Source organism: Heliangelus exortis, chromosome 2, assembly GCF_036169615.1.
Source record: "Heliangelus exortis chromosome 2, bHelExo1.hap1, whole genome shotgun sequence".
NCBI lineage: Eukaryota > Metazoa > Chordata > Aves > Apodiformes > Trochilidae > Heliangelus > Heliangelus exortis.
In genome coordinates, this window is record NC_092423.1 from 29,314,566 (window position 1) to 29,338,777 (window position 24,212).

Below are 24,212 nucleotides of genomic sequence, written 5' to 3' on the forward strand. Positions count from 1 at the left end.
GCACACCATGAAAGCAGAAGACAGAAGGGTAAGCTATTCTGTTTTTTTAGTTCAAGCCTTTTCAGCCAGTCTGTTGTTCACAACTCACTTACAGAAGAAGAGTGACACTAAGCAGTCACTATTCTAATTCTGAAATTAACATGCAATTAAATAATTTATAAACCCCATGTTTTTGCTTGCTTTTTTTTTCCACATTCCATCATAAACTTCAAAGATTTACAGAATTCTCCTTTGGAAAGAGCTGCTGACAAGGGTCCTGTAATTCCAAACACAAGAACTGCACAAGCAACCTGGAAGGGACTTCTGCTGGTGTAGCAATTACTAAGTGTACCAAACCTGCAGCTTTGCAGGTTTGATCCTGCAAAGTCTGTGTCCTCAAGGATCATTTGGTTCACTCAGTTGAAATGACCTTGCAGAATAATTCCTATCTGAAATAAAACTGCTTAGTCCAAATTCTGCAGCAAACTATGGAGTGCCAAAATAATAAAGTATTCAGTACCTTTCAAAGCTGTGTCCCACACACGCAACACTGGTTTTGTTAGTAAGCATTTCTTCCAGGAATAAGTCTATCTGAGGCATTTTAGTATTCTTTAAAGAAAGCCCAAAGGCCTCAACAAAACCATTCAAACTTAGTTTATGTGAATCTCAATCCCCTTGTTTAACTTGAATATTTCAGATGAAAAAATTAAGTACTTCACATGCTAAACCAATGAAGTGTTTGACTGTCTAGAAAATCTGGAGTAAGTTGAAAAAGCAACGTTTGAACTATTTCAGTATTAGCTGAAATAAGGGTTGTGCGTTGGTGCACCCAAGTCTAATATAGTCACAAAAATTTAATTTATTACAGCTTAAAATATAATGAAAAATTGTCTGTTTCTCCTTCAAGATCATGCTCACATGTTGTACCAAAAGCAACAAAATGGTTCTAATATAGGTTGTATACTAGCTGCAAAAATAGTGTCACAAGACTGACAAATAAGTAGATTTTATGTTCGAATACATTACTTTGTGCTTTAATATTTCTCATGCTGAAAGCTCAATCCTCTTATTTGCAGATATAAGAAGAGTTTAGGAGTCTCTAAGTGACATTATTTATCTACTACACTCCTTAAAATGCTTCATCCATGATATTTACTAGTGATAACTAAAGTAATCCATTACAACTTGTCTTAAAAGACACAGACATAGATCATGTCAAAACTTTTATTGATTAAGAAGTGTTTAAAAAGAATTTTAAAAATAATCAAGCAAATGTAAAATGCTCAATACACTACAAAGAAGATGATTTACATGCCTCAGAAAATGGATGCTACATGCCAGAAGGCATGTTTTGTTGTGGTGGTCTTTATTTTATCAAGAACCTGGATTAAAACAGAAGTTTTCTAGTAAAATTCGCAATGACAAAAATCAACGATCTTTGAGTAACAAAGACAATGTTTAATGTATTCAAACTAATTCAGGATGACCAAATATACAATCCATATATTTCTATGTGGCCAAACGTGAACATATTGACTATGAATGAGGAATGTAAACCACAGAATCTACAAAAATATTTGGAGATGAAGGATGGCTCAGAGGACCTGGGATATATAAAGGGAGGAACAAGAAGTAGAAATAGAGAACAAATGACTTCATTATTTGGCACTGATGTAGTAATTTCTGAAATATGGATTGCACTTGAGACATCAACACTAAGAAGGCTGAAAAACTGCAGAGGATACAGAAAGAGGACTGTGGGAATAATTGAAAGACTTGAAAATACACCATATAGTAAAATTCAAATCATAGAAGCGTTTCTCCATGTAATGAATACATTATATGCAATTTGATGGTAATCTGTAAATTCATACATTGGGAATAGAAATGTAATTCCATTCTAACAGAAAAGATGTAATAAAATCTATCATCTGGAAGCTGATGCAAAGGCAGATCTAAACCATGATATTCATATGAAGCAACCAGAGCTCCTGAAAAACAGAGCAATTTATATAAAGAATTTTTCAGATTCCCTGTTTCCAGATATTCAGTAATCAACAGTGGCTATTTCCTTAAAACACAACTCTGTTCACCATGAACTGATTCAGGTAAATCTTATGGCCCTGATGTTGGAGACCAGATCAGCTGATCATGTTTGCAACAACTCTCTCAGGCAATAAAATCTTTGAGATGTCCACTTGAGTCAAACACAAGATTATGACCAAGTTCAAAGAACTTTGGATCACATGCATATCCACAGTTCTATCAATCTGAGTACACACACAATTTTATTTTTAAAAGCTAATGAAAGTAACAGGCATGTTTTGGTTTGTCAATTTTGTTTTGTTTTCAGTTTAATGGAAGAAAACTCAGTTTGCAATATACAGTCTAACATCAGATATGGTCAAGTCAGCTGAAAATATGCAAACAAGATCCAAGATCAAACATAGATGAACATAATTGGAGCTGGAAAATACCCTCCAAATATCATATTTAGCCTTACAGATTAGAAAGACATTTACAGTCTTTATGCAACTCCATTTTAGCACAGAAGATCCAGCTGCCTTGTCAAATCACTTTGGATTAGCAATAGACACTTCAATATATAACTTTTCTTTCTTCTTAGTGATTAAGACACAACCTTATGCTAATATAGCACCACATATACTTACTCTGGCAGTCGAGAGAGGATGCCTAAGGAAAGAGAACTTATGCCATCATTGATGCGACCTGAGAGCTTACGCTTCTGAACCCAGCTGACAGCGAACTCCAGCGCGATAAAAGCAATGAAGAACGGAATGCTCTGAAAAAGTTTGAAGGAAAGATGTCACGACATAAATAGATTTAGATCCACCTTTCCCCACAGCAGTTTATGCAGCCAGATACTTTGAGCTGGCTGACAGCTTATGAGCTACCATGGTGATAAAGCACCACATGAACCTCATAAATAAGAACAACCATTTAATACACAACACCAGCAAAAATCCAGTGTGCTAACCTCCTCTTCTATGGTTTGTTTGTTTTTTTTTTTTAATCTTCTGCACATAAATTGTTAAATGGCATCAAAACAAAGCACAAAAGTCATTCCAAAGTCATATTTTTCATATTCAGGTAAATCAGTCAGAGCAAAAATGTCTGCGGTTACAAGGTAAAACAGAAGGTAGGTAAACAGAATCTGACTTCAGTTTGATGTTTAAGTGGTTTTCAGATTCATTCAGCCACTGAATTTTGAATAAAACAATATTACCTGAAAGATACAGTAAAGTGAGATTGTTTCTCCTTGACATTTGTTTTCATTCTTTTTGCTGCAGATTGCAACAACTCTTATGTATATGTTTTGATCAGAGAATCTACTCACTAGGCAGCCCATTCCACCTTGGGCCACAAAACATGTTCACTTACCAGACCAAGTACCTTTTTCAGACATAGATCAGCTAAAAAAAACCAAAAAAAAAGGCACGAATGGTAAGATATTTTTCATTTCTTAACAAAAGTATGATGATAAGGAAGTCTGAAGCTTCTCACTCACAATGCTGCTTCAGCATAGGATTCAATCCACATTGTCCACTTTGCATCCCAGATCAACAGGCAGATTGAAGATACACAACAGCAGCACCCGGTAGAGAAAAGTCTGGGGGTGACTAGTGGTAGGAATGGTGTCATTACTGCACCAACACCAACATTTCATCAGTACAGAAAGATTATTACAGCTGTTCTCAAATTTACATCAGCACAGGGAAGAAAAAATGGATTAAATAACATCAGTTCTTAGAGTATATGCTTTTTTAAATTGACACTGGAGTCCTGGCAGCCCCTGAACATCAGGGATTAAAGGAATGATGAGCATATCAGCCACTGCCACCAAAACCTAGAAGTCCTGTGGCACAGAACAAAAAAAAAAAAAAGCTACTTTATTGGTGTCAGATCTCTGTGCACTTGTCTCCTTCAGCAGCCCCTCTCACTCTGTAGAAAACTCAGGTGACTGGAGACATTCAAACAACTTTTCCTCAGGTGCATTAAGGCATCAAATTCCTACTACATTTTGCAGGACAACAAAAATGCAAGAGCAGTGAGACTTTCTGCACCATTATGGGAGGCATCCTGCTGGCAAACTTGCCCTGTTAATCTTCTGCTGCCCCCTTCTAGTGACCTGCAAACATATACAGAGTCACAGACTGAATCCCTCCAAACTGTGCTGCTGTAGAAGGGAGGCTGCTCCTGCCTAAAGAGCATTTTAATGGAAGAAGCATGTTGCCTCTGCAAATGCATTTTGAAGGGTGTTCATTTTTGTTGCCAAGTGAGATATGATCCGGGAATTCCTACCAGGCTGGGACACTAAAAAGACTAAGATGGATATAGACCAGATTGCTCAGTCGAAGAAGAATGGGATGATTCAAACCATGCAAGCAGCAAGAGATTTATAGCATCTAGGAAATGTGAAAGTTCATAAACTTCAGCAGCTCAGGTTAAGGTTACAATAACAGATGAACAGAGATTAATATCAACATGGCACTTTTTAATTTTGCTGACTAACTTGCTTTTTAAAAACACTTTATGTATCTGTTTGGGGTACTCCCTAACTGATGATATAAAAAACTGTGAAAGCAAAGGAAGACCCACGGATAAAGCCAGATCTACAACAGACTACAGGTAGCACAGCAAACTCAATGGGCTTACAGCAGAAAAAGTGGGAGGCTTTATTCATGAAATGAAAACAGTAAACAGAAAATATACAGTGCCTGTATTATATGTGGTGATTCACTTTACCCAGCAAACCCCTGAAACTGTTAAAATAATTGACTCTGTAATAATATGCTTTAACAGAACTTCTTTCCCTTTGACTTTCCCTGAAATATTTTCTTCCCACTGTGAAGCTGTGAGGCAGCCAAGCATTTGACAGTACTTTTTGACTCACAAACAGGGAGTGTCATAGCGAGGAGGATAGCGAAACATTCAGAGTTTTAACCCCCTGCCTATCAAGGAGCTTGCAAAACGAAGCATACCTCTTAGTATCTAAGAAATTAATACCTCTCTACCATAGACCCACATTAAGCTTTGTCCAAAGCAGACCAAAAGGATCAAGTATGTCAAGACTATTATGTATGACTTATGTGATCTTAACACCTTGCAGCTATTGTCCTGAAATAGGATCATACCATGTTGGATGCTATACAAAGGGAAGGAAAAGGCACTCCCTGTCCCAAACAGGCTACAGTCCAAGGATGAGATGTATGGCAGAAGGATAATGCAAATAATTCAGGAAAAAAAGGAGACTGACAGTGAGAAATACAATAGTCTCCCTAGCAATGACGTTGTTTAAAAAAGAATAAAATTAAAATGACAACAAAGTCATTATAGGGAACCTGTGGAGGATAGATAGCTCTGCAAAAGTTTAAGGGTTGCCCCCCACAAACAAAATGCTTCAAAGTTAAGAAATAGCATCACAGGTCAGAGACAGAGCCTGGATCCTTGTGATACCTTCTGGTCTATGAATGCTTTACCCGCTCTGTTACCAGTTTCTTCCTCTTCACCCATCATCAGAAATACTTCATAAAAATTTGTATTAGCTTGTGATTTGATTGGCTGATCCACAATTTGAAAGTCTTACACTGAGCACTGAGTAGAAGGGGTTGCCTTATAAGTAACCAATTCTTACAGAATGCAAAGGATTTTTAAAACTAGTTTCTTCTTTATACAGTTGCAAAAAATAATATTATGTTGAAACCCAGCATAAATTCATGGGTTTATTGCAAGTCTTGAAACAGTTTCTGTTTTCTTCAAGTCCCAGATCTCAACTTTCATGTTAAACTGAATATGAAAGTTCTGTGCATCATTATCTAGAATCAAAGCCTAAAATGTGAATTGAGTATAAACGTGACGTTAATCTTTAGGACCTCAAAAGCAGGGAGTAAATAGAAAAGAAAACCAATGATTATTAATTTTGGGGCTCTCAGTATGCTATCTTCATGAGTCTGACTAATGAAGGTCTTTAGTGAGCACAAGTGGTAATTTCAGAATATGGCAAGGAGCAAAGCTGTTGTTCTGAAAACTATACAAACAAAAAGAAGCACTCCATTGGCCTTCCTGTGGAATATGAGAAAATAAAATAAAATAAAATAGAGCATGCAGAGCATAATCTTAAATCCATAGCTTTAAATCCATAGAAAGAGGATGTTCATGAAAGAACAGAGGAAGCATCAGCATACATTGTAAGAGTTGGGATGTCCTGCCCTGGAGAAAAACTGACTTATGTTTTCGCTTCTCTTTCTAGAAATCATAGAAAATCAAAGGTTTCAAATTCTTCAAGAGAAAGGCTCACTTAAAAATAAGTTCTATGGTTATGGTCCAGGATTTGGACACCTTTTTCCCAGAGTTTTGGAAACTAGTTGGAAGGGTTCTTTTTCCCTGGGCACCGCTACAGAGCTTTGTTACTAGTCACTGGTAGCTGAGCAGCCAATGCTTTTAACAGGACTAATTCCTTGAACAGCTGGAACTTTGCTTTCCTAAAATTCAAGGTCCTAACTGAGGACAATGAGCCTGACCTTATTCCTCAGGACTACTAACACCAGCAGTGCATGATCACTGCAGCCCTGACTGCATCCAATCTTGACAATTGGCTCACTTGTGTTGGTCACCAGCAGGTCCAGTAACACATCCCACCTGGTAGGGCTGTCTGTTACATGGCTTAAGAAGTCACCCCCAATGCATTCCAGGAGTTTCCTGGACTGCCTACAGTTCAGATAGTTATACCACTAAAAGACTTTTATACACCTACTTTACTGAGCATCAGAAGACCTGTTCTGGCAACATTCACTGGGGGTGGCACAGTCCTCCTACAGCTAACCCAAAAGAGTAATGACAGGAAAATACAACCTAGTGTAGTTTTTTTTCAAGGTACATATTCCCTTAAAAACTTAACACAACAGTGCTCTACAACTGCAGAAGTCTGCAAGTGCCTTTATAATGGAAAGAAGTATTAATAAGCCTTCCACAAACTTTTGCAACTGTGTGTGCTGTAAGAGAAATTTCAGGTTAGGCAAAGGTCTGAGCTGAGTATTGCCCAGGTCTGCAGGGGAGAAGAAAGCCCAGGGATGTAAAGGAATGCTGCTGGCATCTGTCAGAAATGTGAGAACAGTAAAAGGGGTTGAGATAGGCAATAGATAGAACTGGAGGGAGAGATCAGCTGAGCAGGCAAAACTGTCAATCTCTATCAGCCTTCCTCATGACACTGCATCTTAGTTGCAAAACACATCTGAGGAAAGCAGTCCATTGACCACAGACTGGCTTTGCAGCAGCTGCCTCCTTACCCTATCCAAGAGGGCACTGCGTCCTGGTAACAGCCACCAGCCAGGGGCTGCTGCTGCATCCTCCCATTCCCAGAAAGCTGCTGATGGGGCTGCTCTGCTCTGCATGGCCCACAATACCCCCACTGCAGCCCAACAGCAGCTCCTGCACAGCAGTCCAGGGTTTACTTGGCAAAGGAGCTGCTCAGAGCTAACAGGGCCTCTGCACAAAGCCAGGATCTTCAATGAAGCTGGACTGAATTTACTCTGACAATGGGAAAATAGCATTTATCTGCTTTCTCCACGAAAAGCTCGCATCTGTTCCATGTTCAGCAGGAGCTGGGCACCAAGATATGTGCAATAGGTGTGGCAGAAGGGATCAAAGGTACCTTCATGGAGGTGGATAAGCTGGCAGGGCAGGAGAGGAGATGAGAGAGGGATATGCTGCTGTCTGCCGACAAGGGAGTTCTCACCCCTGACCTCTGTACTCTGGCTTTGGAGCTTTAGGAGACGGCACCATCCCAACACAAATATTTGCTCTCATTCTCTTAAACAATCTTTATTTTTGTTTTTAAATAGATTTTTTTTTTTTTTTTTTTTAACTGAGATTGTAGCACTTGCTTTAAAGGCACAAAGAAACATGGCTTTTTACAAGCCATAGTGTCATGTTTTCTGGTTTGCTCAGTTCAGTTTGCTGTCACTACATCCAGCAGCACTGACCAGGTTAGCATCAACCCACAAATGTTTCATGTGCTCCTCTGGGAAACTTTTGCTTCTGGTATCAGGGAGAAAGCATCTGAGCCCTCATTTAAAAAACAAAAAAAACCCCAAAACCAACCAAACAAGAAAAAAAACCCACCTAACAACACCATTACAATGGAGGTCACGGCTACACAGGCAGCTTACAGAGAGCCCGGGAGTGGCAGCAGAGGGAGAAGGGACACGGTATTTAATCTTAATTTAGGTGCCCTTTCGCAGGGACATTTCCTTGGGCCGCCTCTTTGTTTTAAAGACAAAAAAAAAAAAAAATAAAAGCAGGAGGCAGCTGCGCGCAGGGTGGGCGGTGGGGAGGGCGAAGGATGCTGCCGTGGGGAGGGGATGGGAAGAGAGAGGAGGGGAGGGGGCTCTCACCTTCTCCACGTAATCGGGCACCTCCTCCACCGTACGGAAGGAGCTCTCTCCGGGCGGCAGCACGTAGAAGAGAGCGCGGAGCTGCTGCCCCGGCGCAGTCTCTCTTGGGCCGCCCGCCTGGGTGCCCATGGCCCGGTCCAGGCCTCGCTGCCCGTGTCCCGGCCCCGCTCCGCGCCGCCGCCGCCGCAGGTGCACTGAGAGCCGGGATCCGCCGCCCGCCCGCCCTCCGCTCCGCTCCGCGCCTGCCCTGCGTGACCACGGACTTTAACTCGGACCCGCGGCCTCGTTTGCCCTGGGTGCTGGGGGGGCTTGAATGCTGCTCTGGGGGAAGCCTCTAACTTTCCTTTCATCCATTGTTTTGGAGGTTTTTGGTGGCTCTGTGTGTGTGTGTGTGTCATCACACTCATAGCCCAGTCCTGGGCGTCAAGAGACACCCCAAGAGGTTCAGCCCTTGAATTCAGCCCACCCACTGCATGTCTCAGTTCCCTTTTCACCCTGAAAAAAAAAAAACCCACCCCAAAAACCAAACAAACAAAACAAAACAAAAAAAAACCCCAAAAGGCAGAAATCAGGATATCCCTTTTCCCCTTTAAACAGGTTTACACACACACACTCACAAAAGTAGGGCTTTAAATGTTAAGGATTTTGAGAAACATGATAAGGTGTCCTTGCTGGCTCCTTTGGCCAGCTGTCTGGGTCAGTTTTGCACTTCTTCCATTAAAAGATGGTTTATTTTTTAGTTTTCAGAAGGGTTTGTCATGGCTTGACTTTGTATATCTCCGATTAACTGGCCGGTGCTGAAGGTACCCTCTAGAAGCCATCTATAATGCTTTTGTTTACAAAGGGTTGAAGCTAGGGAAATAAAAAGAGTGAAAAAACGTATGCTAGATCCTTGTAGAAAATTACTTTTAGATTAGGGAATAAGGACTGATTTTGTACATTGAGGCCTTTAGTCTGAAGCTCAAGGGCGTTCATTTCCCTGTCAAATCATCGTCAATCACACTCAGTATGTTTGTCCTTAGTACAAATAATAAGCTTTGTGTTAAAGTAGATTAGCCAGAAATAAAATAACACAACAACCCCTTCATCTCAAATGTTCAGTTCCACCTACAATCTTTGCAGAAGAAATGGGTTGTAAATCCTGCTGTAAGGATTTTGCCACACATTAAATCCTGCCAGTCATTTAACAAAAGCTTTCTACTTTGACTGTACTCTTAGTTTTGGAAAGGAACTACAACAGGTAATTTCAGCTGAAGTTTATGTTGAATGAAAGAAACATATGTAGAAATAAAACAATTGAAGTAATGGACACTTTTGATGTTCGTATTGAATATGTTGCCATTTAAATAGCTGAGGGGTTAGATTTAAACAGTATTCTGCAGATTGAATAAGGTAACAACATTGTAGTCCATGAATGTCAGAAAACTACTGGAAGTACCAAGAAAATGTTTTACTTAATGAAGCTGAGCAAAGCACAAGTACTTTAAAATGGTGTTAATGGTGAAATACATTTTTGGGCAGTCTCTTATCATGTACAGTTTTACTGTATGTAAAAATTTGTGATCATATTAAAATCCATTAAAATTACGTCTTACCTTCTTACCTTCAGTGTTTTATGGTCATTTGATGTTCTTCTAGAAGGCTGGTTATTAGCTTCTCTAATCTGAATTCATCTAAATGAAAATTCCAGATTTACTCAAAATCACACACATCACCAGCATTTTGACTACATCTTTATTGGAGGCAGTGACACATAGTAGAAAATGTTTGCTTTTCCCTTTAGATTAGCCGTGTATTTCTATATTTCTGTCACGTTCAGGTTCTTGAACTCACCCTAACAATCCCAGCAGGCCACCCTAAGCCCTTCATTGCCCTGCTGCTGGTGTTTATCTTGCTTCATTATCAGCTTGTAGAGTTAACATGACCAAAACATAATAAAAAAAAATTATCCATGAACAGTGTCCGGGGCCCAGTCAGGGGTGAGAAGAGCAATTAGCAGGGCAACGGAGCCCATGGGTGCTCAAGGTCAGATGCAGTTCAGATACCATGGAACCACTACCTCCTATTACACCATTCTTGGAAAGAAGAGAATCCATCAGCTTTTTTCAAACTCTACACTTTCAAAAAAATTGTTATTTTGGACCATTTTTTCAGCATCAATTATCACCTAAGTAACACTGCACTCAAATTCTTGTTCTCAAAACTAAAGGAAAGAATTTAGATTTGATGATGCCTCACAGGGGAAGCAGACACCTTGTGTTTTCCAGCTTCTGTATCCAAGGAAAAATAGATGATAGTGCTACAATAGCTATACCTCCAGTGAGGAGAAAAACAAGTTTAAATCCTGTCTGAAGCATCAATGAGTTTTAGACTGGCTTCAGTAATCAGGCCATACAAATGTATCTGCTGTTGTCTAGTTAAGCCTTGAAGCTTAATATATACAGTTTATACTGTTTGCTCTTTGCTAAAAAACTAATAGAAAATAAAGCATCCACAAAAGTTGCTTTTGTGGAAAATGTAACCCTCTACCAGACAATGCTCCCTCCATTGGCTGACCTTGCAGAATCTTTCTTCCAAGAGTCATTTTTTTAAATTATTGGTATTTTTTTTAGAGTTAAATAACCTATTTATTTTCTTTTTGCAACAACAACAAAAAAAAGGTAAATATTTCACATCCTATGCTGCTATCAGATATTCAGAGGGATGTTCTGTCTGGAGACTGGGATTCTGCTGTTGACTAGTGGATCGTTCCAGTAACTAAGGCAACAAAAGCCTCTGTTCTACTTAGAGGAAATTGGGGAGCTGGCCTGACATGATCTGTAGGTGGATCATATTTTGTTTTCTCTAAAGAACTCCATCCCACCCACTTCATGAGCAGAGAACGCCCAGGCGCTTCCTGTTTGGGTCTCTCTGAGCACTAAATAATAAACCCATAAAGGGAATTAGGGCAGGTTGAAATTGGGATGGATGATATAGTCTGTCTTGGCAATCATTCACAGCAAACTGAATTATATCCAGAACAGAGCTGGTTTTAGTGTGCACTATTTGCATACCAATATGTTTGAATAAAAGAACACTTTGAATTATTACATTATGATGAGCTGATACCAGAATTTTTTTTGCGTCACTGCTCCAGGTATTCAACACCTATATTCAAGCTTCACCATGGATGTCATTAGGGCAGCAGTAGGTGTATCAGTGTTGTTATAAAACTGCTATTACAAAATATTTCAAACATTGTCTTTGCCAGAGATAAACCCTTCATCACGTAGTATTTTAAAAAAAGTATCCAAGTGTATTTGCTAGAATATATAATCTATATGTATTAATACACAACTCTTCATAACAGCATAATACTGACTCCAGAAACCTGAAGTCAGGGATGTTCTGCATATTAATCAACTTCATGCCATGCACTTAACCATTTCCTGCTAGCTTAACATTTCTTCTGTGCAGGACTGCTAACCATAGCACAGTGCTCATATCAGATCAAACTTCTTTAATTCAGTAAGACTTGTTAGGCAAATCAATTCATTCAAGTGTTGAAAAGATGTCCAGAAAAAATAATACACTCTTCATGAAGTCAGGGAAACTTACTGTGATAAATGAACATAACAGGCTTCAAACTTTATCCTCCAAGTTTCTTTGTTATTACTACCTAATACTGCTCCTAGAGAAGGTTGGAGGTTGGATTTATTTTTTTTTAACACAATAATATGTCTGACATTTTTCTCCTTTCTCTTATGGATAAAATAATCACATTTTAAAATTATTATTCCTAAAATTCCCTGTCTTCCTTCCTCTGTCCCCTAGTGTATTAACCACAGGAATCATTTGCATCTTAGATTCTGGTCTCCCAGCTACCTGAGTCCCATCCCGACTTTCTGATGGCAAATTGTGAATCCTCCTCACAAACTCATAATAAGAAATTAAGCAAGAAAAGGAACAGTTTTACACGTTTATACTGTCCTCATGAGCAAAGTGGCTTATGAGAATGTCCAGGGAGTGCCGGTGTTGGCGTAAAAACCCAGGAGAAATAGGGCAAGACCATATAGCTGCAAACCAGAGATAAGAGAATGAGGTAGAAACAGGACTTTGTTAGCAAGTTATCAGATCAACTGAGAGGCTCACAGGGTCATCACCTCCTGTGCATTTGCCAAAAATACTGCTTCAGCAGGCTACCATATGCCACCTTGCAACTACATCCAAACAGTGGGTGGTGGGTGCTTCCTTTCTTTACATCAGCTCTTCAGTAATTACCTTTTTCAAAGTTTTCTTTTTTTTTTTTTTTCCCCCCCTCTGGTAGGATGGAAGCTTTTTCTTTTATTTGCCTATTTACATAATTGTATGTTATATACTGCATTTTATGGCTCAACAGGAAAGGACCCTGGTACTCCATGTTCTAGCTGCCTCATAAGGATGGGGTCACTGGGCATTTTCTGGAAGAACAGGAAGATGGTGCTCTCCAATCTACAAGGACCTGTTGGAAGATAATAGCAGATAGAAGAGGTAGCATGAGATGAGGAGGCAGTGGTCTGGTAAGGAAGAGGAAAACAGTGGCTGTAGGAAGGACTTTCTTTCTCCTGGAGATAAGAGCTTTGCAAAAGTTGCTGCAAGTCAGGAAACCAGCTGAAATTGCAAGGTCTGAAGGTAGTGCCAACTCTATTAGGACACGGTGAGCAGCACGGAACATGCCACTTATGCTCTGTATTTTTATTAGTCCTCAAATCAGAAAAAACCCTCAGTTTTATGTATTTCAGAAAGCACTTTAGTTTCTATTCTAAGAAAGCAATGCTAGAGACAGAAAAGCCTGTTGTGTTGTAGCTCTGCTCACTGTGAGAAGGACTGGCAAGGTTTGTTCTGAAGATTTGACTGATTTTGGGGTGTCAAGCAGAAAACCCTCTAAGATGTTTGCATGTTATCCTTCTTAAACACTGTTGTAATGGCAAGAAGCCCCCAAGAGAGCCTAAGCAGTGGTTTCAACCTTTCCCTCCTTCCAACATCACATTGTTCACTCTCCCTGCTTTCCTTGTGCAAGCACTGGTGAGTCATTGGACACTGATATATTTTGACATGCTGCATCAGCAGAAAATAGCCCAAAAAACCAAATGGCTTGAGTTGTTGTGGGCTGAAGTCAAGATAGACATTCACAACAGAAAGGGTGATCAGGAAGACGTAGTGGTCTAGGTTCTACCCTGCTGAGGAAAAACTGAGAATTTCAGAGCATCAAACTTATCACAGTATCTTATGCCTCAGCGCTGTAGAAAGATTTGTCAGTATATAGGCATGTGGTCTGACAAAATAATTGCTCATCCTCTTCATGCCTCATTGCCTGTGCTGTTCAGCTGTCCATGGGTGGGCTCCTAGGCTACCCCATCCACTGAATGTTCAGCTACCGATCTGCTTCAGAGGTGAAGTCTTAATTAGGTCAGTTTTGGCACTTCCTCAAGTTGGCTTCTTGGGCTGCTTATCTCTGCCCCACTTGAAATAGTTGCAAGAAGCTGCTCTTAAGCTATGAGCAGCCCCACACCAGCCAATTTGCTCATGCCCAGTTCTGATGCAGACAATTCAGCTGCTAATGAGTCAGGAATCCGTCATTAAGGTACTCAGGGAAGCTGAAGAACAAGGCAGAAACTTTTAAAGGTTATTTTTGCATTTTTTTCAGTGTTTTCAGCTCATGAAGTACTTTAACCTTTTGTTCCTACTGAGGAAAAATGTGTTTTGCTTTTTTTGGTGGGAGAAGGGATGGGATGGGAGTTACTGGAAAAATAAATTCCATCTTCAAGGCAGGCCTATCAAGTAACTTTAGATGAGCAGCCTGCCACCTGTTGTGAATGTTTCCAAATTTTATTTGGCATGCTCTGATGTGTAATTTCTTGCACTTTTACTTCTGAAAATCGTATTTTAATTTATTAGGAACACCAAAGTTTAAGTGGCTGCATGCTCTAACCTTTGTGGTATATCAGTATTATATAGCTTACAACCTCAGATTCAGGATGGGTATCTTAGACACCAAGATAATTTGATAAGACATGTTATAACCTGTTTAAGAGGTCTTTGTACTATCTGACCAGTAGTTATAAGTGTTTATTTGGTATCACCAGAATAGTCTCTTTCATGTTGTCAAATTAGGAGTATATGGGTATCAACGCTAGGTAGATCCACAATTATGAAACATGGGCTATAACACATGCTACTGCTTTACTACATGTGCTCTGGAAGGAATCATTTGGGTTATTTCTGAGTGGCAGCATAGGAAGTACCACCTTTCAAGCAAGACTAATGAAAATACTGAATTTTTTATCATAAAGAAAATTCCTAGAGTACTATAAGAATGTACGTATACCTGAAGTTGAAATGAGTGGCACAAGTGGACACATAACATCTTTCTAAAACAGAGGTATTTTATAAAAAACTGTGGGTAATATTTTAAAGCTTGATATCTTCAAGAGTCATCTGGCTTTAAATCAACTATTTTTGCCTATCATGAGGAACAGAGAGTAATTTCTTTTTCCTAGGAAAATCACACAGTTTCCATTTCGTTCCAGCCTGAAAATGCCCAATCCTTAAGGGACAGATTGTTTTCTGTGGATGATTCCATTAAATAAACTACAGTGAGTTTCAGATGCTGAGTGTGTTTAATGTGTTACAAGAAAATGAAAAGAATAAAATGCCAGCTACCAAAACTCCCCTTCTTTTTCTTTTTATGCATAAGTTACCAGGGCCTCCAGCAGCCAACAAGCTTCCTGCACCAGTAAACCTGATAAGAGATGGACACAGCTACACCACCACCCCAAAAAGTAGGTAAAGTAGGTAACCACCTACTTTTCCCTGCCACTCTGAAGTTGGTACTCACCACAGGTCTATCTGCCCCTGTGCTCCCTCTTATTTTGCTTTCCTTCTTTGCCTTTAAACCCCTGCATCAATGCTATAAATTCAGGTCTGAGGGCTGCCTGGAGTCACAAGTTATCAGCCTCCTCCCCCCAGCCTCTGGCTCTCCCTCCTTTGTTCCATCCTGCAGCTGATGCTCATTCTGTCCCAGAGGCTCTGTGATGACCTTGTCCATCACCTGCTTGTCATTCTTGAAGCTACACAGCCACACATTCCCTTCCACTCCTCCCTTACCCAGTGCCTAAGTACCTCTGCCAAATCCCACCTCCCATGGTGAGACCACCCCAGGAAGAAGCACCAAGTGCTCCTGCAGCCCAAACCTGCTCCAGTACTTTTGATGTGTTCCAGGAGTTTATATGTCACATGTAAAGGACCAAATCTTAGAATATTTTGCAATTCCCTCCTACCTGAAGACATTCCAGCACACTCTTCACACCCCAGCTGGCACAAACTAATTATTAAATAAAATCTGAAAATAAATGTTGGGATGAAAAATGGAAAAAACCTGAAAGGAAAGCAAGCAAGTGAAAATTCATAGAAACCTCAAAGTGTCTGGAATATCTGGGCCCCTCACTACAAAAGACATCGAGGTGTTGGAGCAAGTCCAGAGAAGGGCAATGAAGCTGGTGAAGGTTCTGGAGCTATGAGGAGTGGCTGAGGGAACTGGGGTTATGTAGCCTAGAGAAAATGCAACTGAGGGGAGAGCTTATTGCTCTCCACAACCACCTGAAAGGAGATTGTACCAAGGTGGGTGTTGGCCTCTTCTCCCTAGTAACAAGAGACAGAACAAGAGGAAAATAAGTTGTGCCAGGGGAGGTTTAGATTAGATATTAGAAGAAACTTCTTTCCTGAGGCAATTATCAAACACTGGAACAGGCTGCCAAGGAAGGTGGTTCAATCTCCATCCTTGGAGGTGTTTAAAAGATACATTGATGCAGTGCTTAGAGACATGGCTTAGCCTGTCTTGGTAGAGTTAAGGCAATGGTTGTACTCAATGATATTAATGGTCTTTTCCAACCAGCAGAATTCTATGATTCTATTTAAGATCTAGAGCATAAATCTAGGTAGAGGTCCCAGTACAACATAGCATATGGTGAGGTACTTAAAAGCTATCGTAATGCAGAAGCACTGTAACTGTCTCTTAAACTTAAGGATAAATGTTTCCAATCTTTGAACACTTTTCATTTTGCAGACAAAAAAAAGTTATTGGACAAAATAATTTATTGAAATTAGCATAATAAATAAAATTACAAAGAATATATATGTCATACTTTACCATAGCAAAAGCTTTTATTGCATTTTTTGTCCTCTTTTTATACGATAACCATAAATGAAAGATAACTCAAAATTACATCACTTTGAGGAAAGAAAGACAATCAACTACAAAATTCATTTATGAAATGCCTATTTTTTCCTTCTTCATTCTAGTTCCAAAATTTAATTCTCCATATATTCATGAATGTTTCTAATCTCTTTTTATGTTCAGCGAATGAAATAGGCTTCAAATTTGTGTGTAATAAGAATGGAATGTGTTCTCTGATATTCAGTTGTGGGGAATCCTTCCAGTGTTACAGAGAAACTTACACAGCAGCTGTGATCAAGATGTCTGTAAGGTTTTCTTTGCTGGGCTGTTTACCTGTCCTGAAACACTTACTGATTTAACATCTGAGCCAAAACCCAATCAATAGTAAGATTTGTATGTGTAGTGTTTTGGGGGATGCTTAGGGGGTTTGTGGTTTTTAGTGGCAATTTTTCAAGATACTGGAAGACAAAATAGTGGAAAATTAGAAAAAGATTTGCAAGAGTCCAGATGCAACTATCAAGGTCAGTTCTGTCTACTTAAAGTAGATTTGCAATGAATCAACTCCATAATTTTGACATGAATCATCTCTCTAGCTTTGTAAGAGACTGATGAGCTACCTAGGGAATCTTAAAAGATTATGAAACAATTTAATAGTCAATCTGAATAAAGGAATACAATTTATAAAATACATTATTTTTTCAGTTACAAAAAGGAAAAAAAAATTACATTGACCTCACAACCTATAGTTACTTGTAAAATGGTGAAGTATTTAGACTATGATTCTCAGTAAAACTGCTGCTGATATGACTGAGCCTTTCTGTACCATTGTTAGTCCTTCATTTTGGGATATGGAGAGATATAGCTTTGTGTTTGGAATGCAGTGAGAGGAAGGGATGGGGAGTGGGGAATCTGACAATAAACAAAGACTTTCTTCTACCAACTCCTCAGAATTCAAAGAAACTGAATAGTATAACTACAGGCTCTCTTTGAAAAGTACCAGTGTACTGGTGTAAATCTGGAGTCTAGTCACAAACCTAAAGGAAATTTAAACATGTTGATCTGTGTCTCCAGTTAAGGTCTTAATATTTTTTGTGTATTTACATTTTTTCAGGATTTTTACCTTTCAACTTGAGCAAACCCTGGCTTTTACTTTAGTGTAGTGAGCAAAGTCTGTTGTCAATGAAAAGGCTTCTTAGAGGATTCTTTCCCTTTTTCAGTGTTTGGGGTTTTTGGGGGGGTTGTTTTGTTGTTTTCTTTTTTCTTTCTCTGCTAGGGTCTAGATGTAGTGATCACATACAGGTCTGTATTTGTTTTAGCACTGCAGTATTGTGGCTGAGATTAGAATCTGCAATGAGACATTTGTTGTGTAGTTCTGAACTACCCAAAATAGTGTGGGTAGCAAATAGTGTGTAAAATGTTGGAAATTTGTCAGATCCAGTTGTTCTGCTCCAGTGAAGCTCATTCCTACGTAAAAAAGCTCCACACACATCTTGTCTTACTGACTTTATAATACTAAAAATGTCTTGGACCTTAAACCAACCAGCATTTCAGAAGCTGAGAGTTTTCTTTCTGTTTGCCCAGGTGAGGAGAATACTCTCTACATTATTATCCTTGGCTATTTTGAGCAACTGAAATTCTCTGGATTGTTCCATTGCTCACGTAAGTGCTTAATTTAGGTTTGTTTTTCTGAATCACACCTATGTGGGATCCCTAATCCACTGCAATAGCATCAAGACAATCCAAAATTTTAGCCATTTCCTAGTGTAAACAAAAAATGAAAACGAGGGAGTAGCATTCTAACTCAAAACATTTTTAATATTTATGTACTTTACAAGTTTCAGTATTGCTTTGTAAATGTTTTCTTCATTGATGGTTTTTGTTAAGGGCAGGGTCACTTTCCAACTGGATTTAGAGTGAAAAGTATTTTCAAATATCATATTTTCCATAGAGCAAGATCTATATTTTCCAAAGAGTCCACAGACTGAATACTCCATGGTCATAGATATATCACAGAAATATAAGAGACGTAATCTATGGGGCATTCTGGTGAGTCAAGTTAATAAATTCATAGGACTTTGTCAGATGTCACTACATCTTCAATTGATTTTGTAACTTAGAAACACAAACAAAAATACAATGAATGTCCTTAAAAATAAAATACCCTCATTGTCTTAAGCATAACAGTATCACTTGCAAAGTGAAATTCCATGTTTTATGTCCAGTTTGGTAGGACATGCTTATATTTGAATTCGAGAAGATCAACATGGAACTGAGATAATAATTTTTTTCCATTCATTGTCATCTTCTTTTTTGCATTTGAGAGAGATTCCTAGACATGTTTTAGTGATGTTAGTCTTGGGAATTTGCCATTACTCAGTTGAAATAGGAGAGATATCTGATTTAGAATCACAGTAATATAAGAATATAATTGTTGTTATGGCAAAAAAAAAAAAAAAAAAAAGAGAGAGAAATAAAAAAACAAGAGTGAAATCCAGCATCCCTATTAAAATCCAGTTTATGTAATTGCAGTAATCAAAGCAGTGCTAAATAAGCAAATTGCAGTTGCAGTTAGATACATCATTATTCACACTCATTTCTTCCACTGTCATTGTCTGGATTGTCGCAGAGCTCTGAAGTGTCACATCAGAAGAGAGAACTGTACAGCAGTGATAGGCATAGGCAGGGATAATAGGTAGTTATGCTTTGCATAAAGCTCTATATACCTTCCAGCATGATTCTTTAGTTACTTGTATCTATCTTGGTCCTCAGAGCTTTGTAAGACTCAGCACAGATTACTCCAAAAGGACTATTCAGTGAAAAAGCCTTTTTTTAAAAATATCCTTGAGATTCGCTGCTATCCTAAGGCAGTGGCAGGTGTTTGCACGTATCTTGTAAATATGTTAGGAGACTATAGTCTCCTGCTAGAAGGAAAATAAATCTCTATATTGAATCACCAAATGCCATGTTCACAAAGTCACTTGCTAGGCCATTGCAGGATGGACTCAATGACAAAGTTATGGCTTCATCTTCATTTACTCCATAATATGAACAGGTATGGGATGGGTTTCAGCCACTAAGGCATTACAACACAGGAAGATTTTCAGTGCAATTTCAGCTTTGTTTTCCTTTCTTTCTAATCTAAATGTGTTTATCTAAGCCTCTCCTTTGCAAATTTAATGAAGAGCCCACTCTAGCAAGTAAATACCGAGATTTTGATAGGGATTGACCCCAAGCCAAGAAAGGGATTTAGAGGGGTTTTTTGTGTTATGTAATGAAATGACCTTGGTATATTTCAAGAAATATATTCATACAAAGTCTGCTTTTAATTTCATGAGGTCCTAACTCCAGCTTCATCAGGCTTATCTTCGTGCCATTGCTGGATCTTTAGTTCTTCTTTTGTTAGTCTCTTAAGAGTCCGTATAACTTTTAACAGGAATCTGGCTGAGCCAAACAGGAAATCATCTCAATAATGCTGCATGCCAGTGCTTTGTGTACATCTCATTATCGCAATATGCTAAGTCAGTCAGAGGCTATGCATGATATTGAAAACACGAGAGGAAGTCCTTACAGAAGTAAAACTACTCTTCACAGTAGAAGGCTGGTAGTTCAGAATCATCCAGATGTCTCAGGTTGATCAAAAATATAACAGCACTAGGTCCTCAGTTACTTACAGGGCTGCTCTTTATCTCTGTGTCTTATCAGTCTAGTGTAAATATTTTGTCAAGGGTCCCGCCTAATGCTGGGGAGAAAGTTGGATTACTTTCATCACTGATAAAGCAAGCAATCCAAAGACTTGCTGTCAAAAGGACTAAGTATGCCTGTGCTCTCCTCATCCTCATTTTTTTTAAACCACTAACACTGTCATTCATTCATTCATTCTGAACGCCAAGATTACAAAGAGTAGGAAGGGCTGTTTATTCAAAAGACCTTCTGAAAATGGCACAGGAAAGAGGAAGCCTTGCTTTTATCCTGGTAATCCCTCACCTCCTAACAACACTCATCTGCTAGGGAGAGAGAAGTGTTGTAACATCTGGCTCAGTGTGGTGAGTTTTCATCTTCTGCTGGGAGAGCTGATGTCATGTAAGGAACAGAGGAGCAGGATAACTATTGTAAATGAAAGGCAGCAGCAGCTCTTGTCGTGGGAGCTGGGACTCCTGGATCACTTGAATGGCTGCCTGCAGCCCCCATGTGTTGATTCTGGCCCATTAACCATGCTATTAATCTTCAAAAAGCTTTAAAGCACCAGTGTTTTGGAGAGCAAATATAGGTGAGAATTTGCAGGTGTCATTCACACAATACAGCCATCTTCCCCTCCCTTTTCAACAAACAGCTCTCCCAGTCTATTAAAGCACAAAAGGAAATTCTTTCCGCCACCTTTTACCCTGTCTGAGATTTCTGAGCACATCAGGATCTTTAACATTTTGCAAGATAGCAGTACAAACATAAAGGAACAGACAGGCAGCCTGTAAGAATCAGAAGGATATTAGAATGCAATATTTATACACTTCATTCAACCCCCATCCTTTAACTTTCAGTATTTGATTGTCATCACAAAATATACTGCTGCATGAGTCACCTAAAACCTGCATCAACCAACATTTCAATTCTCTGAAATACTCTGTTCTATCTGGTCTTCTGGGAAAGAACAGCAGACAAGAACAGGGCAATTTTAGTCAATTCGAAGGTTAGACCATGCTTGACACCTGACTTCACTTTAGTAACACCTGCCTGAAGAATAATTAGCAGGCCACTTTTAAAGAAAGAACTTCCATACACTACAGATGGCATTTTTCATACCAGACAGGCAACGATGTATGTTGGAAATGAGCCAAGCTGTCTGCAAAAACTGTGAGAAATTCAAGACAGACATCTGAGTGGAAGGAAAGTTTTACCTTCCTCGACACCCCTACCCCCCTGCAACCATTTGGGAACATCTGTTCAAACCTCCTTCTATATATTATGTACTTTATTTTTCTTATCTACTAATGCTACAAATTACAGGAGATGGAAGCTAGCATAGCAAGTTTCTTTTATATTGGTTATGAAATCTATGATTTAATAACATAATGTGATGATTTGCCAGACATAGAAATCCTGTACTATAAGACTCTGGCTAGAACCAGGAATAAAATTTTCATAACTAGTAATATGGGCTTCTCCACTCACTTTTCCATAAAGTGGTCCTAATTTTCACTGTGTACTCAAAACTTCATTGAAATCAGGATACCGTGTGTCATAACGGAGGCACAAAGTCAACAGTCACTTTGGAAATTATTGGCTAATGTCTTAATCCTGGACTGTTCACTGATCTGTATGAACTTTTGTGTGTACCTTGGGCTAAATCCAAATCCCTGTGAAATCAATCGTAATCTTTCCATTGCCATCTATAGGCTTTAGATGAGGTCTTTCACTTCCTTAGATGAATCTTTACTTCTTTCTTGCAAAAATATTCTGTATAAAAGGATTCCTGAGAACTCTTTATAACATTGTCATCAGAATCAAATGTCTTATGCAAACATGCTAAAATTAGAAAAATAACAGCTCTATGTTGTTCTTAGTATTGCTTATGAAATAAGAAATTGTGTATTTTATTTCCACAGTTCTAGTGAATAGCTATATACAGGAGAACTATAGAAATACATATGCAAAATTATTTACAATGTGTTGTAATTCCAAACTAAGGGGCTTTTTCTCCCCTGGTAATTTTTACTCTCTTAAATGCATTTCTGTGGTGATTTCATGAAAGTTTTCTAAGGGCACTTTTCAAGATGAATTTTTAATTTGGGAAAATGCCCATTTAAGTATTTTTTCAGCTGTGCATGTGACTTTTTTGGCAAATAATGTGGTAAGCATTCAGAATAGGCATATTTCTAAAAGCCCTGCAGTCCATAAGCAAATGTAACATATACAGTGTCTCTATATTCATAGTGACATTAAAGATGAGAATGTATCCCTAAATATGATACTGCTTTTATAGATATTCACCATGTTCATGGTTTCATACAGTTTTGGAGCAGAGTTTATAACAGAAACACCATGTGGGTGTAAGACAAAAAAGTTCCTACAAAAATCATTTATTGTGGTGCTTACTTAAAGGATGAGTGAGTCTGAAACCTGTTGATCACTAATGCAAAATCACATTTTCCAAGGCTTCTGGTAACAGACACTAAATTTTCAAAATTTACAAATAATATCCAAATGTTATCAGAAAAGTACTTAATGGCCAAATTTTGTCTTTTGCTTGAGACGAGTCTGTGAGTTGATTAGGAATATTATTTTCTTAGACTTCAGAACTGGATAATTTAATTCTAGTATATGGGCTTAATTGATCTAAGCATGATAGGTAAAAACTTCCAAAATTACCACAGTGGTTCATAAAACCATGAAGCCACTTATGAAAAGGACAGATATGTGGCAATATGCTTTATTCCAGTCAGTCTTCTGAAGAAAACTAATGCCATTTAATTATTATTTAATGTCCTGTGTCACATTCTTATACCTTATGTCAGCTACAACTTTCACTTGTGCTGTGGAGAACCACATTTTTATTTAGTTAGTTTTGTTCATCCTGCTCGGGGAAAGGACTCACCTTCATCAGGGCTGGAAGTTTATCATAGAAAGCATTCAAGGACCAAAAGATTAAAAAAAGGACAGAACCTTTTTGGGGGTCTTCTCAGTTCTTTTATTGTACCAACTTTGCTGCCCAGGTGACTGTTTTCAGCTGAATGAAGGTAAAGTTTCATCAAATTTCCCTAGGTAGGAGTCATAATAGTTCAGCTGCCCAATAATGGACAGTGGCTAACAGACCTGTGTGCACACCTTGGGCAGAAGTAATAAATGACAGAGAAAATTCTAATACATTTGCAATTCATACAGAGGACTGCAATAACCTCTTGGCTTTGCCATATGGAGGCCTTGCCTAACAGCAAGGGGCCTTAAATTACATTGAAAGTTATTCCTAAAATGCAGCTATCAGCTCTAAATGATATCAAAAGACTAGGGACTTAACATGGAAATTAGAAGAAATATATAAAAGCAAATGAGCTACAGTAAGTCTGTGTTAATCTGGGGTAATACTGTGCATCATCACTGTAGCCAGTTATTGCCAGCTATTGCCCACATTACATTTTTAAATGAATACAGACATCAGCTTGTCTACAGAATTCTCCCTTCCAATCCACACACATGGCACAAAAATATTAAATTGCAGTATGTAATTGGTTAAACATTACCCTTTAAAATGTCTTGAATCTTGTACCCGATCTTAAATACTGCTTGTACTCTATTAAATACAAGCTCACCCAAGAGACGTGAACTGACTGAAGCCAGGAAATTCTAAACGAAGTCTCAAGCTGACATTTTGTCCCTAACTTAAATAGCTATGTTTCCTCGTAACTACTAAGGGTATATGTCCTAATGGTGTTTCTTTCTTTATTTGTACAAATAATATTATTGCAGCAGTCAGAGCCTTCATTTAAGAGAGCAGGATACATAAACTACCTTGAAAGTTGGCCTGTGGTGGAAAGACATAGGTATAGAGTCTCTCCTTCTTGTGCTCCTTTTTTGACTATTTTTAGATCCCATGAAGAGAAAATTAAGTCAAGAAAAGATAGGCATTGTAAGAA

At 38.7% G+C, this 24,212-nt stretch overlaps 1 protein-coding gene across 2 annotated transcripts in view; it reads right to left on the reverse strand.

The window, feature by feature from the left end:
- Nucleotides 1-8,649, reverse strand: part of AGMO (alkylglycerol monooxygenase) — a 186,397-nt gene extending 177,748 nt beyond the window's left edge. Inside the window, exons 1-2 of one of the 2 annotated variants that reach the window (XM_071735361.1) lie at nucleotides 8,394-8,649; nucleotides 2,652-2,782 (exon numbers count right to left, since the gene is read on the reverse strand). In XM_071735361.1, coding sequence (XP_071591462.1) covers nucleotides 2,652-2,782; nucleotides 8,394-8,522 — 260 coding nt within the window. In that variant the 5' untranslated portion in view covers nucleotides 8,523-8,649. The remainder of the gene's footprint in view (nucleotides 1-2,651; nucleotides 2,783-8,393) is intronic. The other variant, XM_071735362.1, reaches the window with a different exon arrangement.
- Between the last annotated feature and the right edge of the window lie 15,563 nt (nucleotides 8,650-24,212).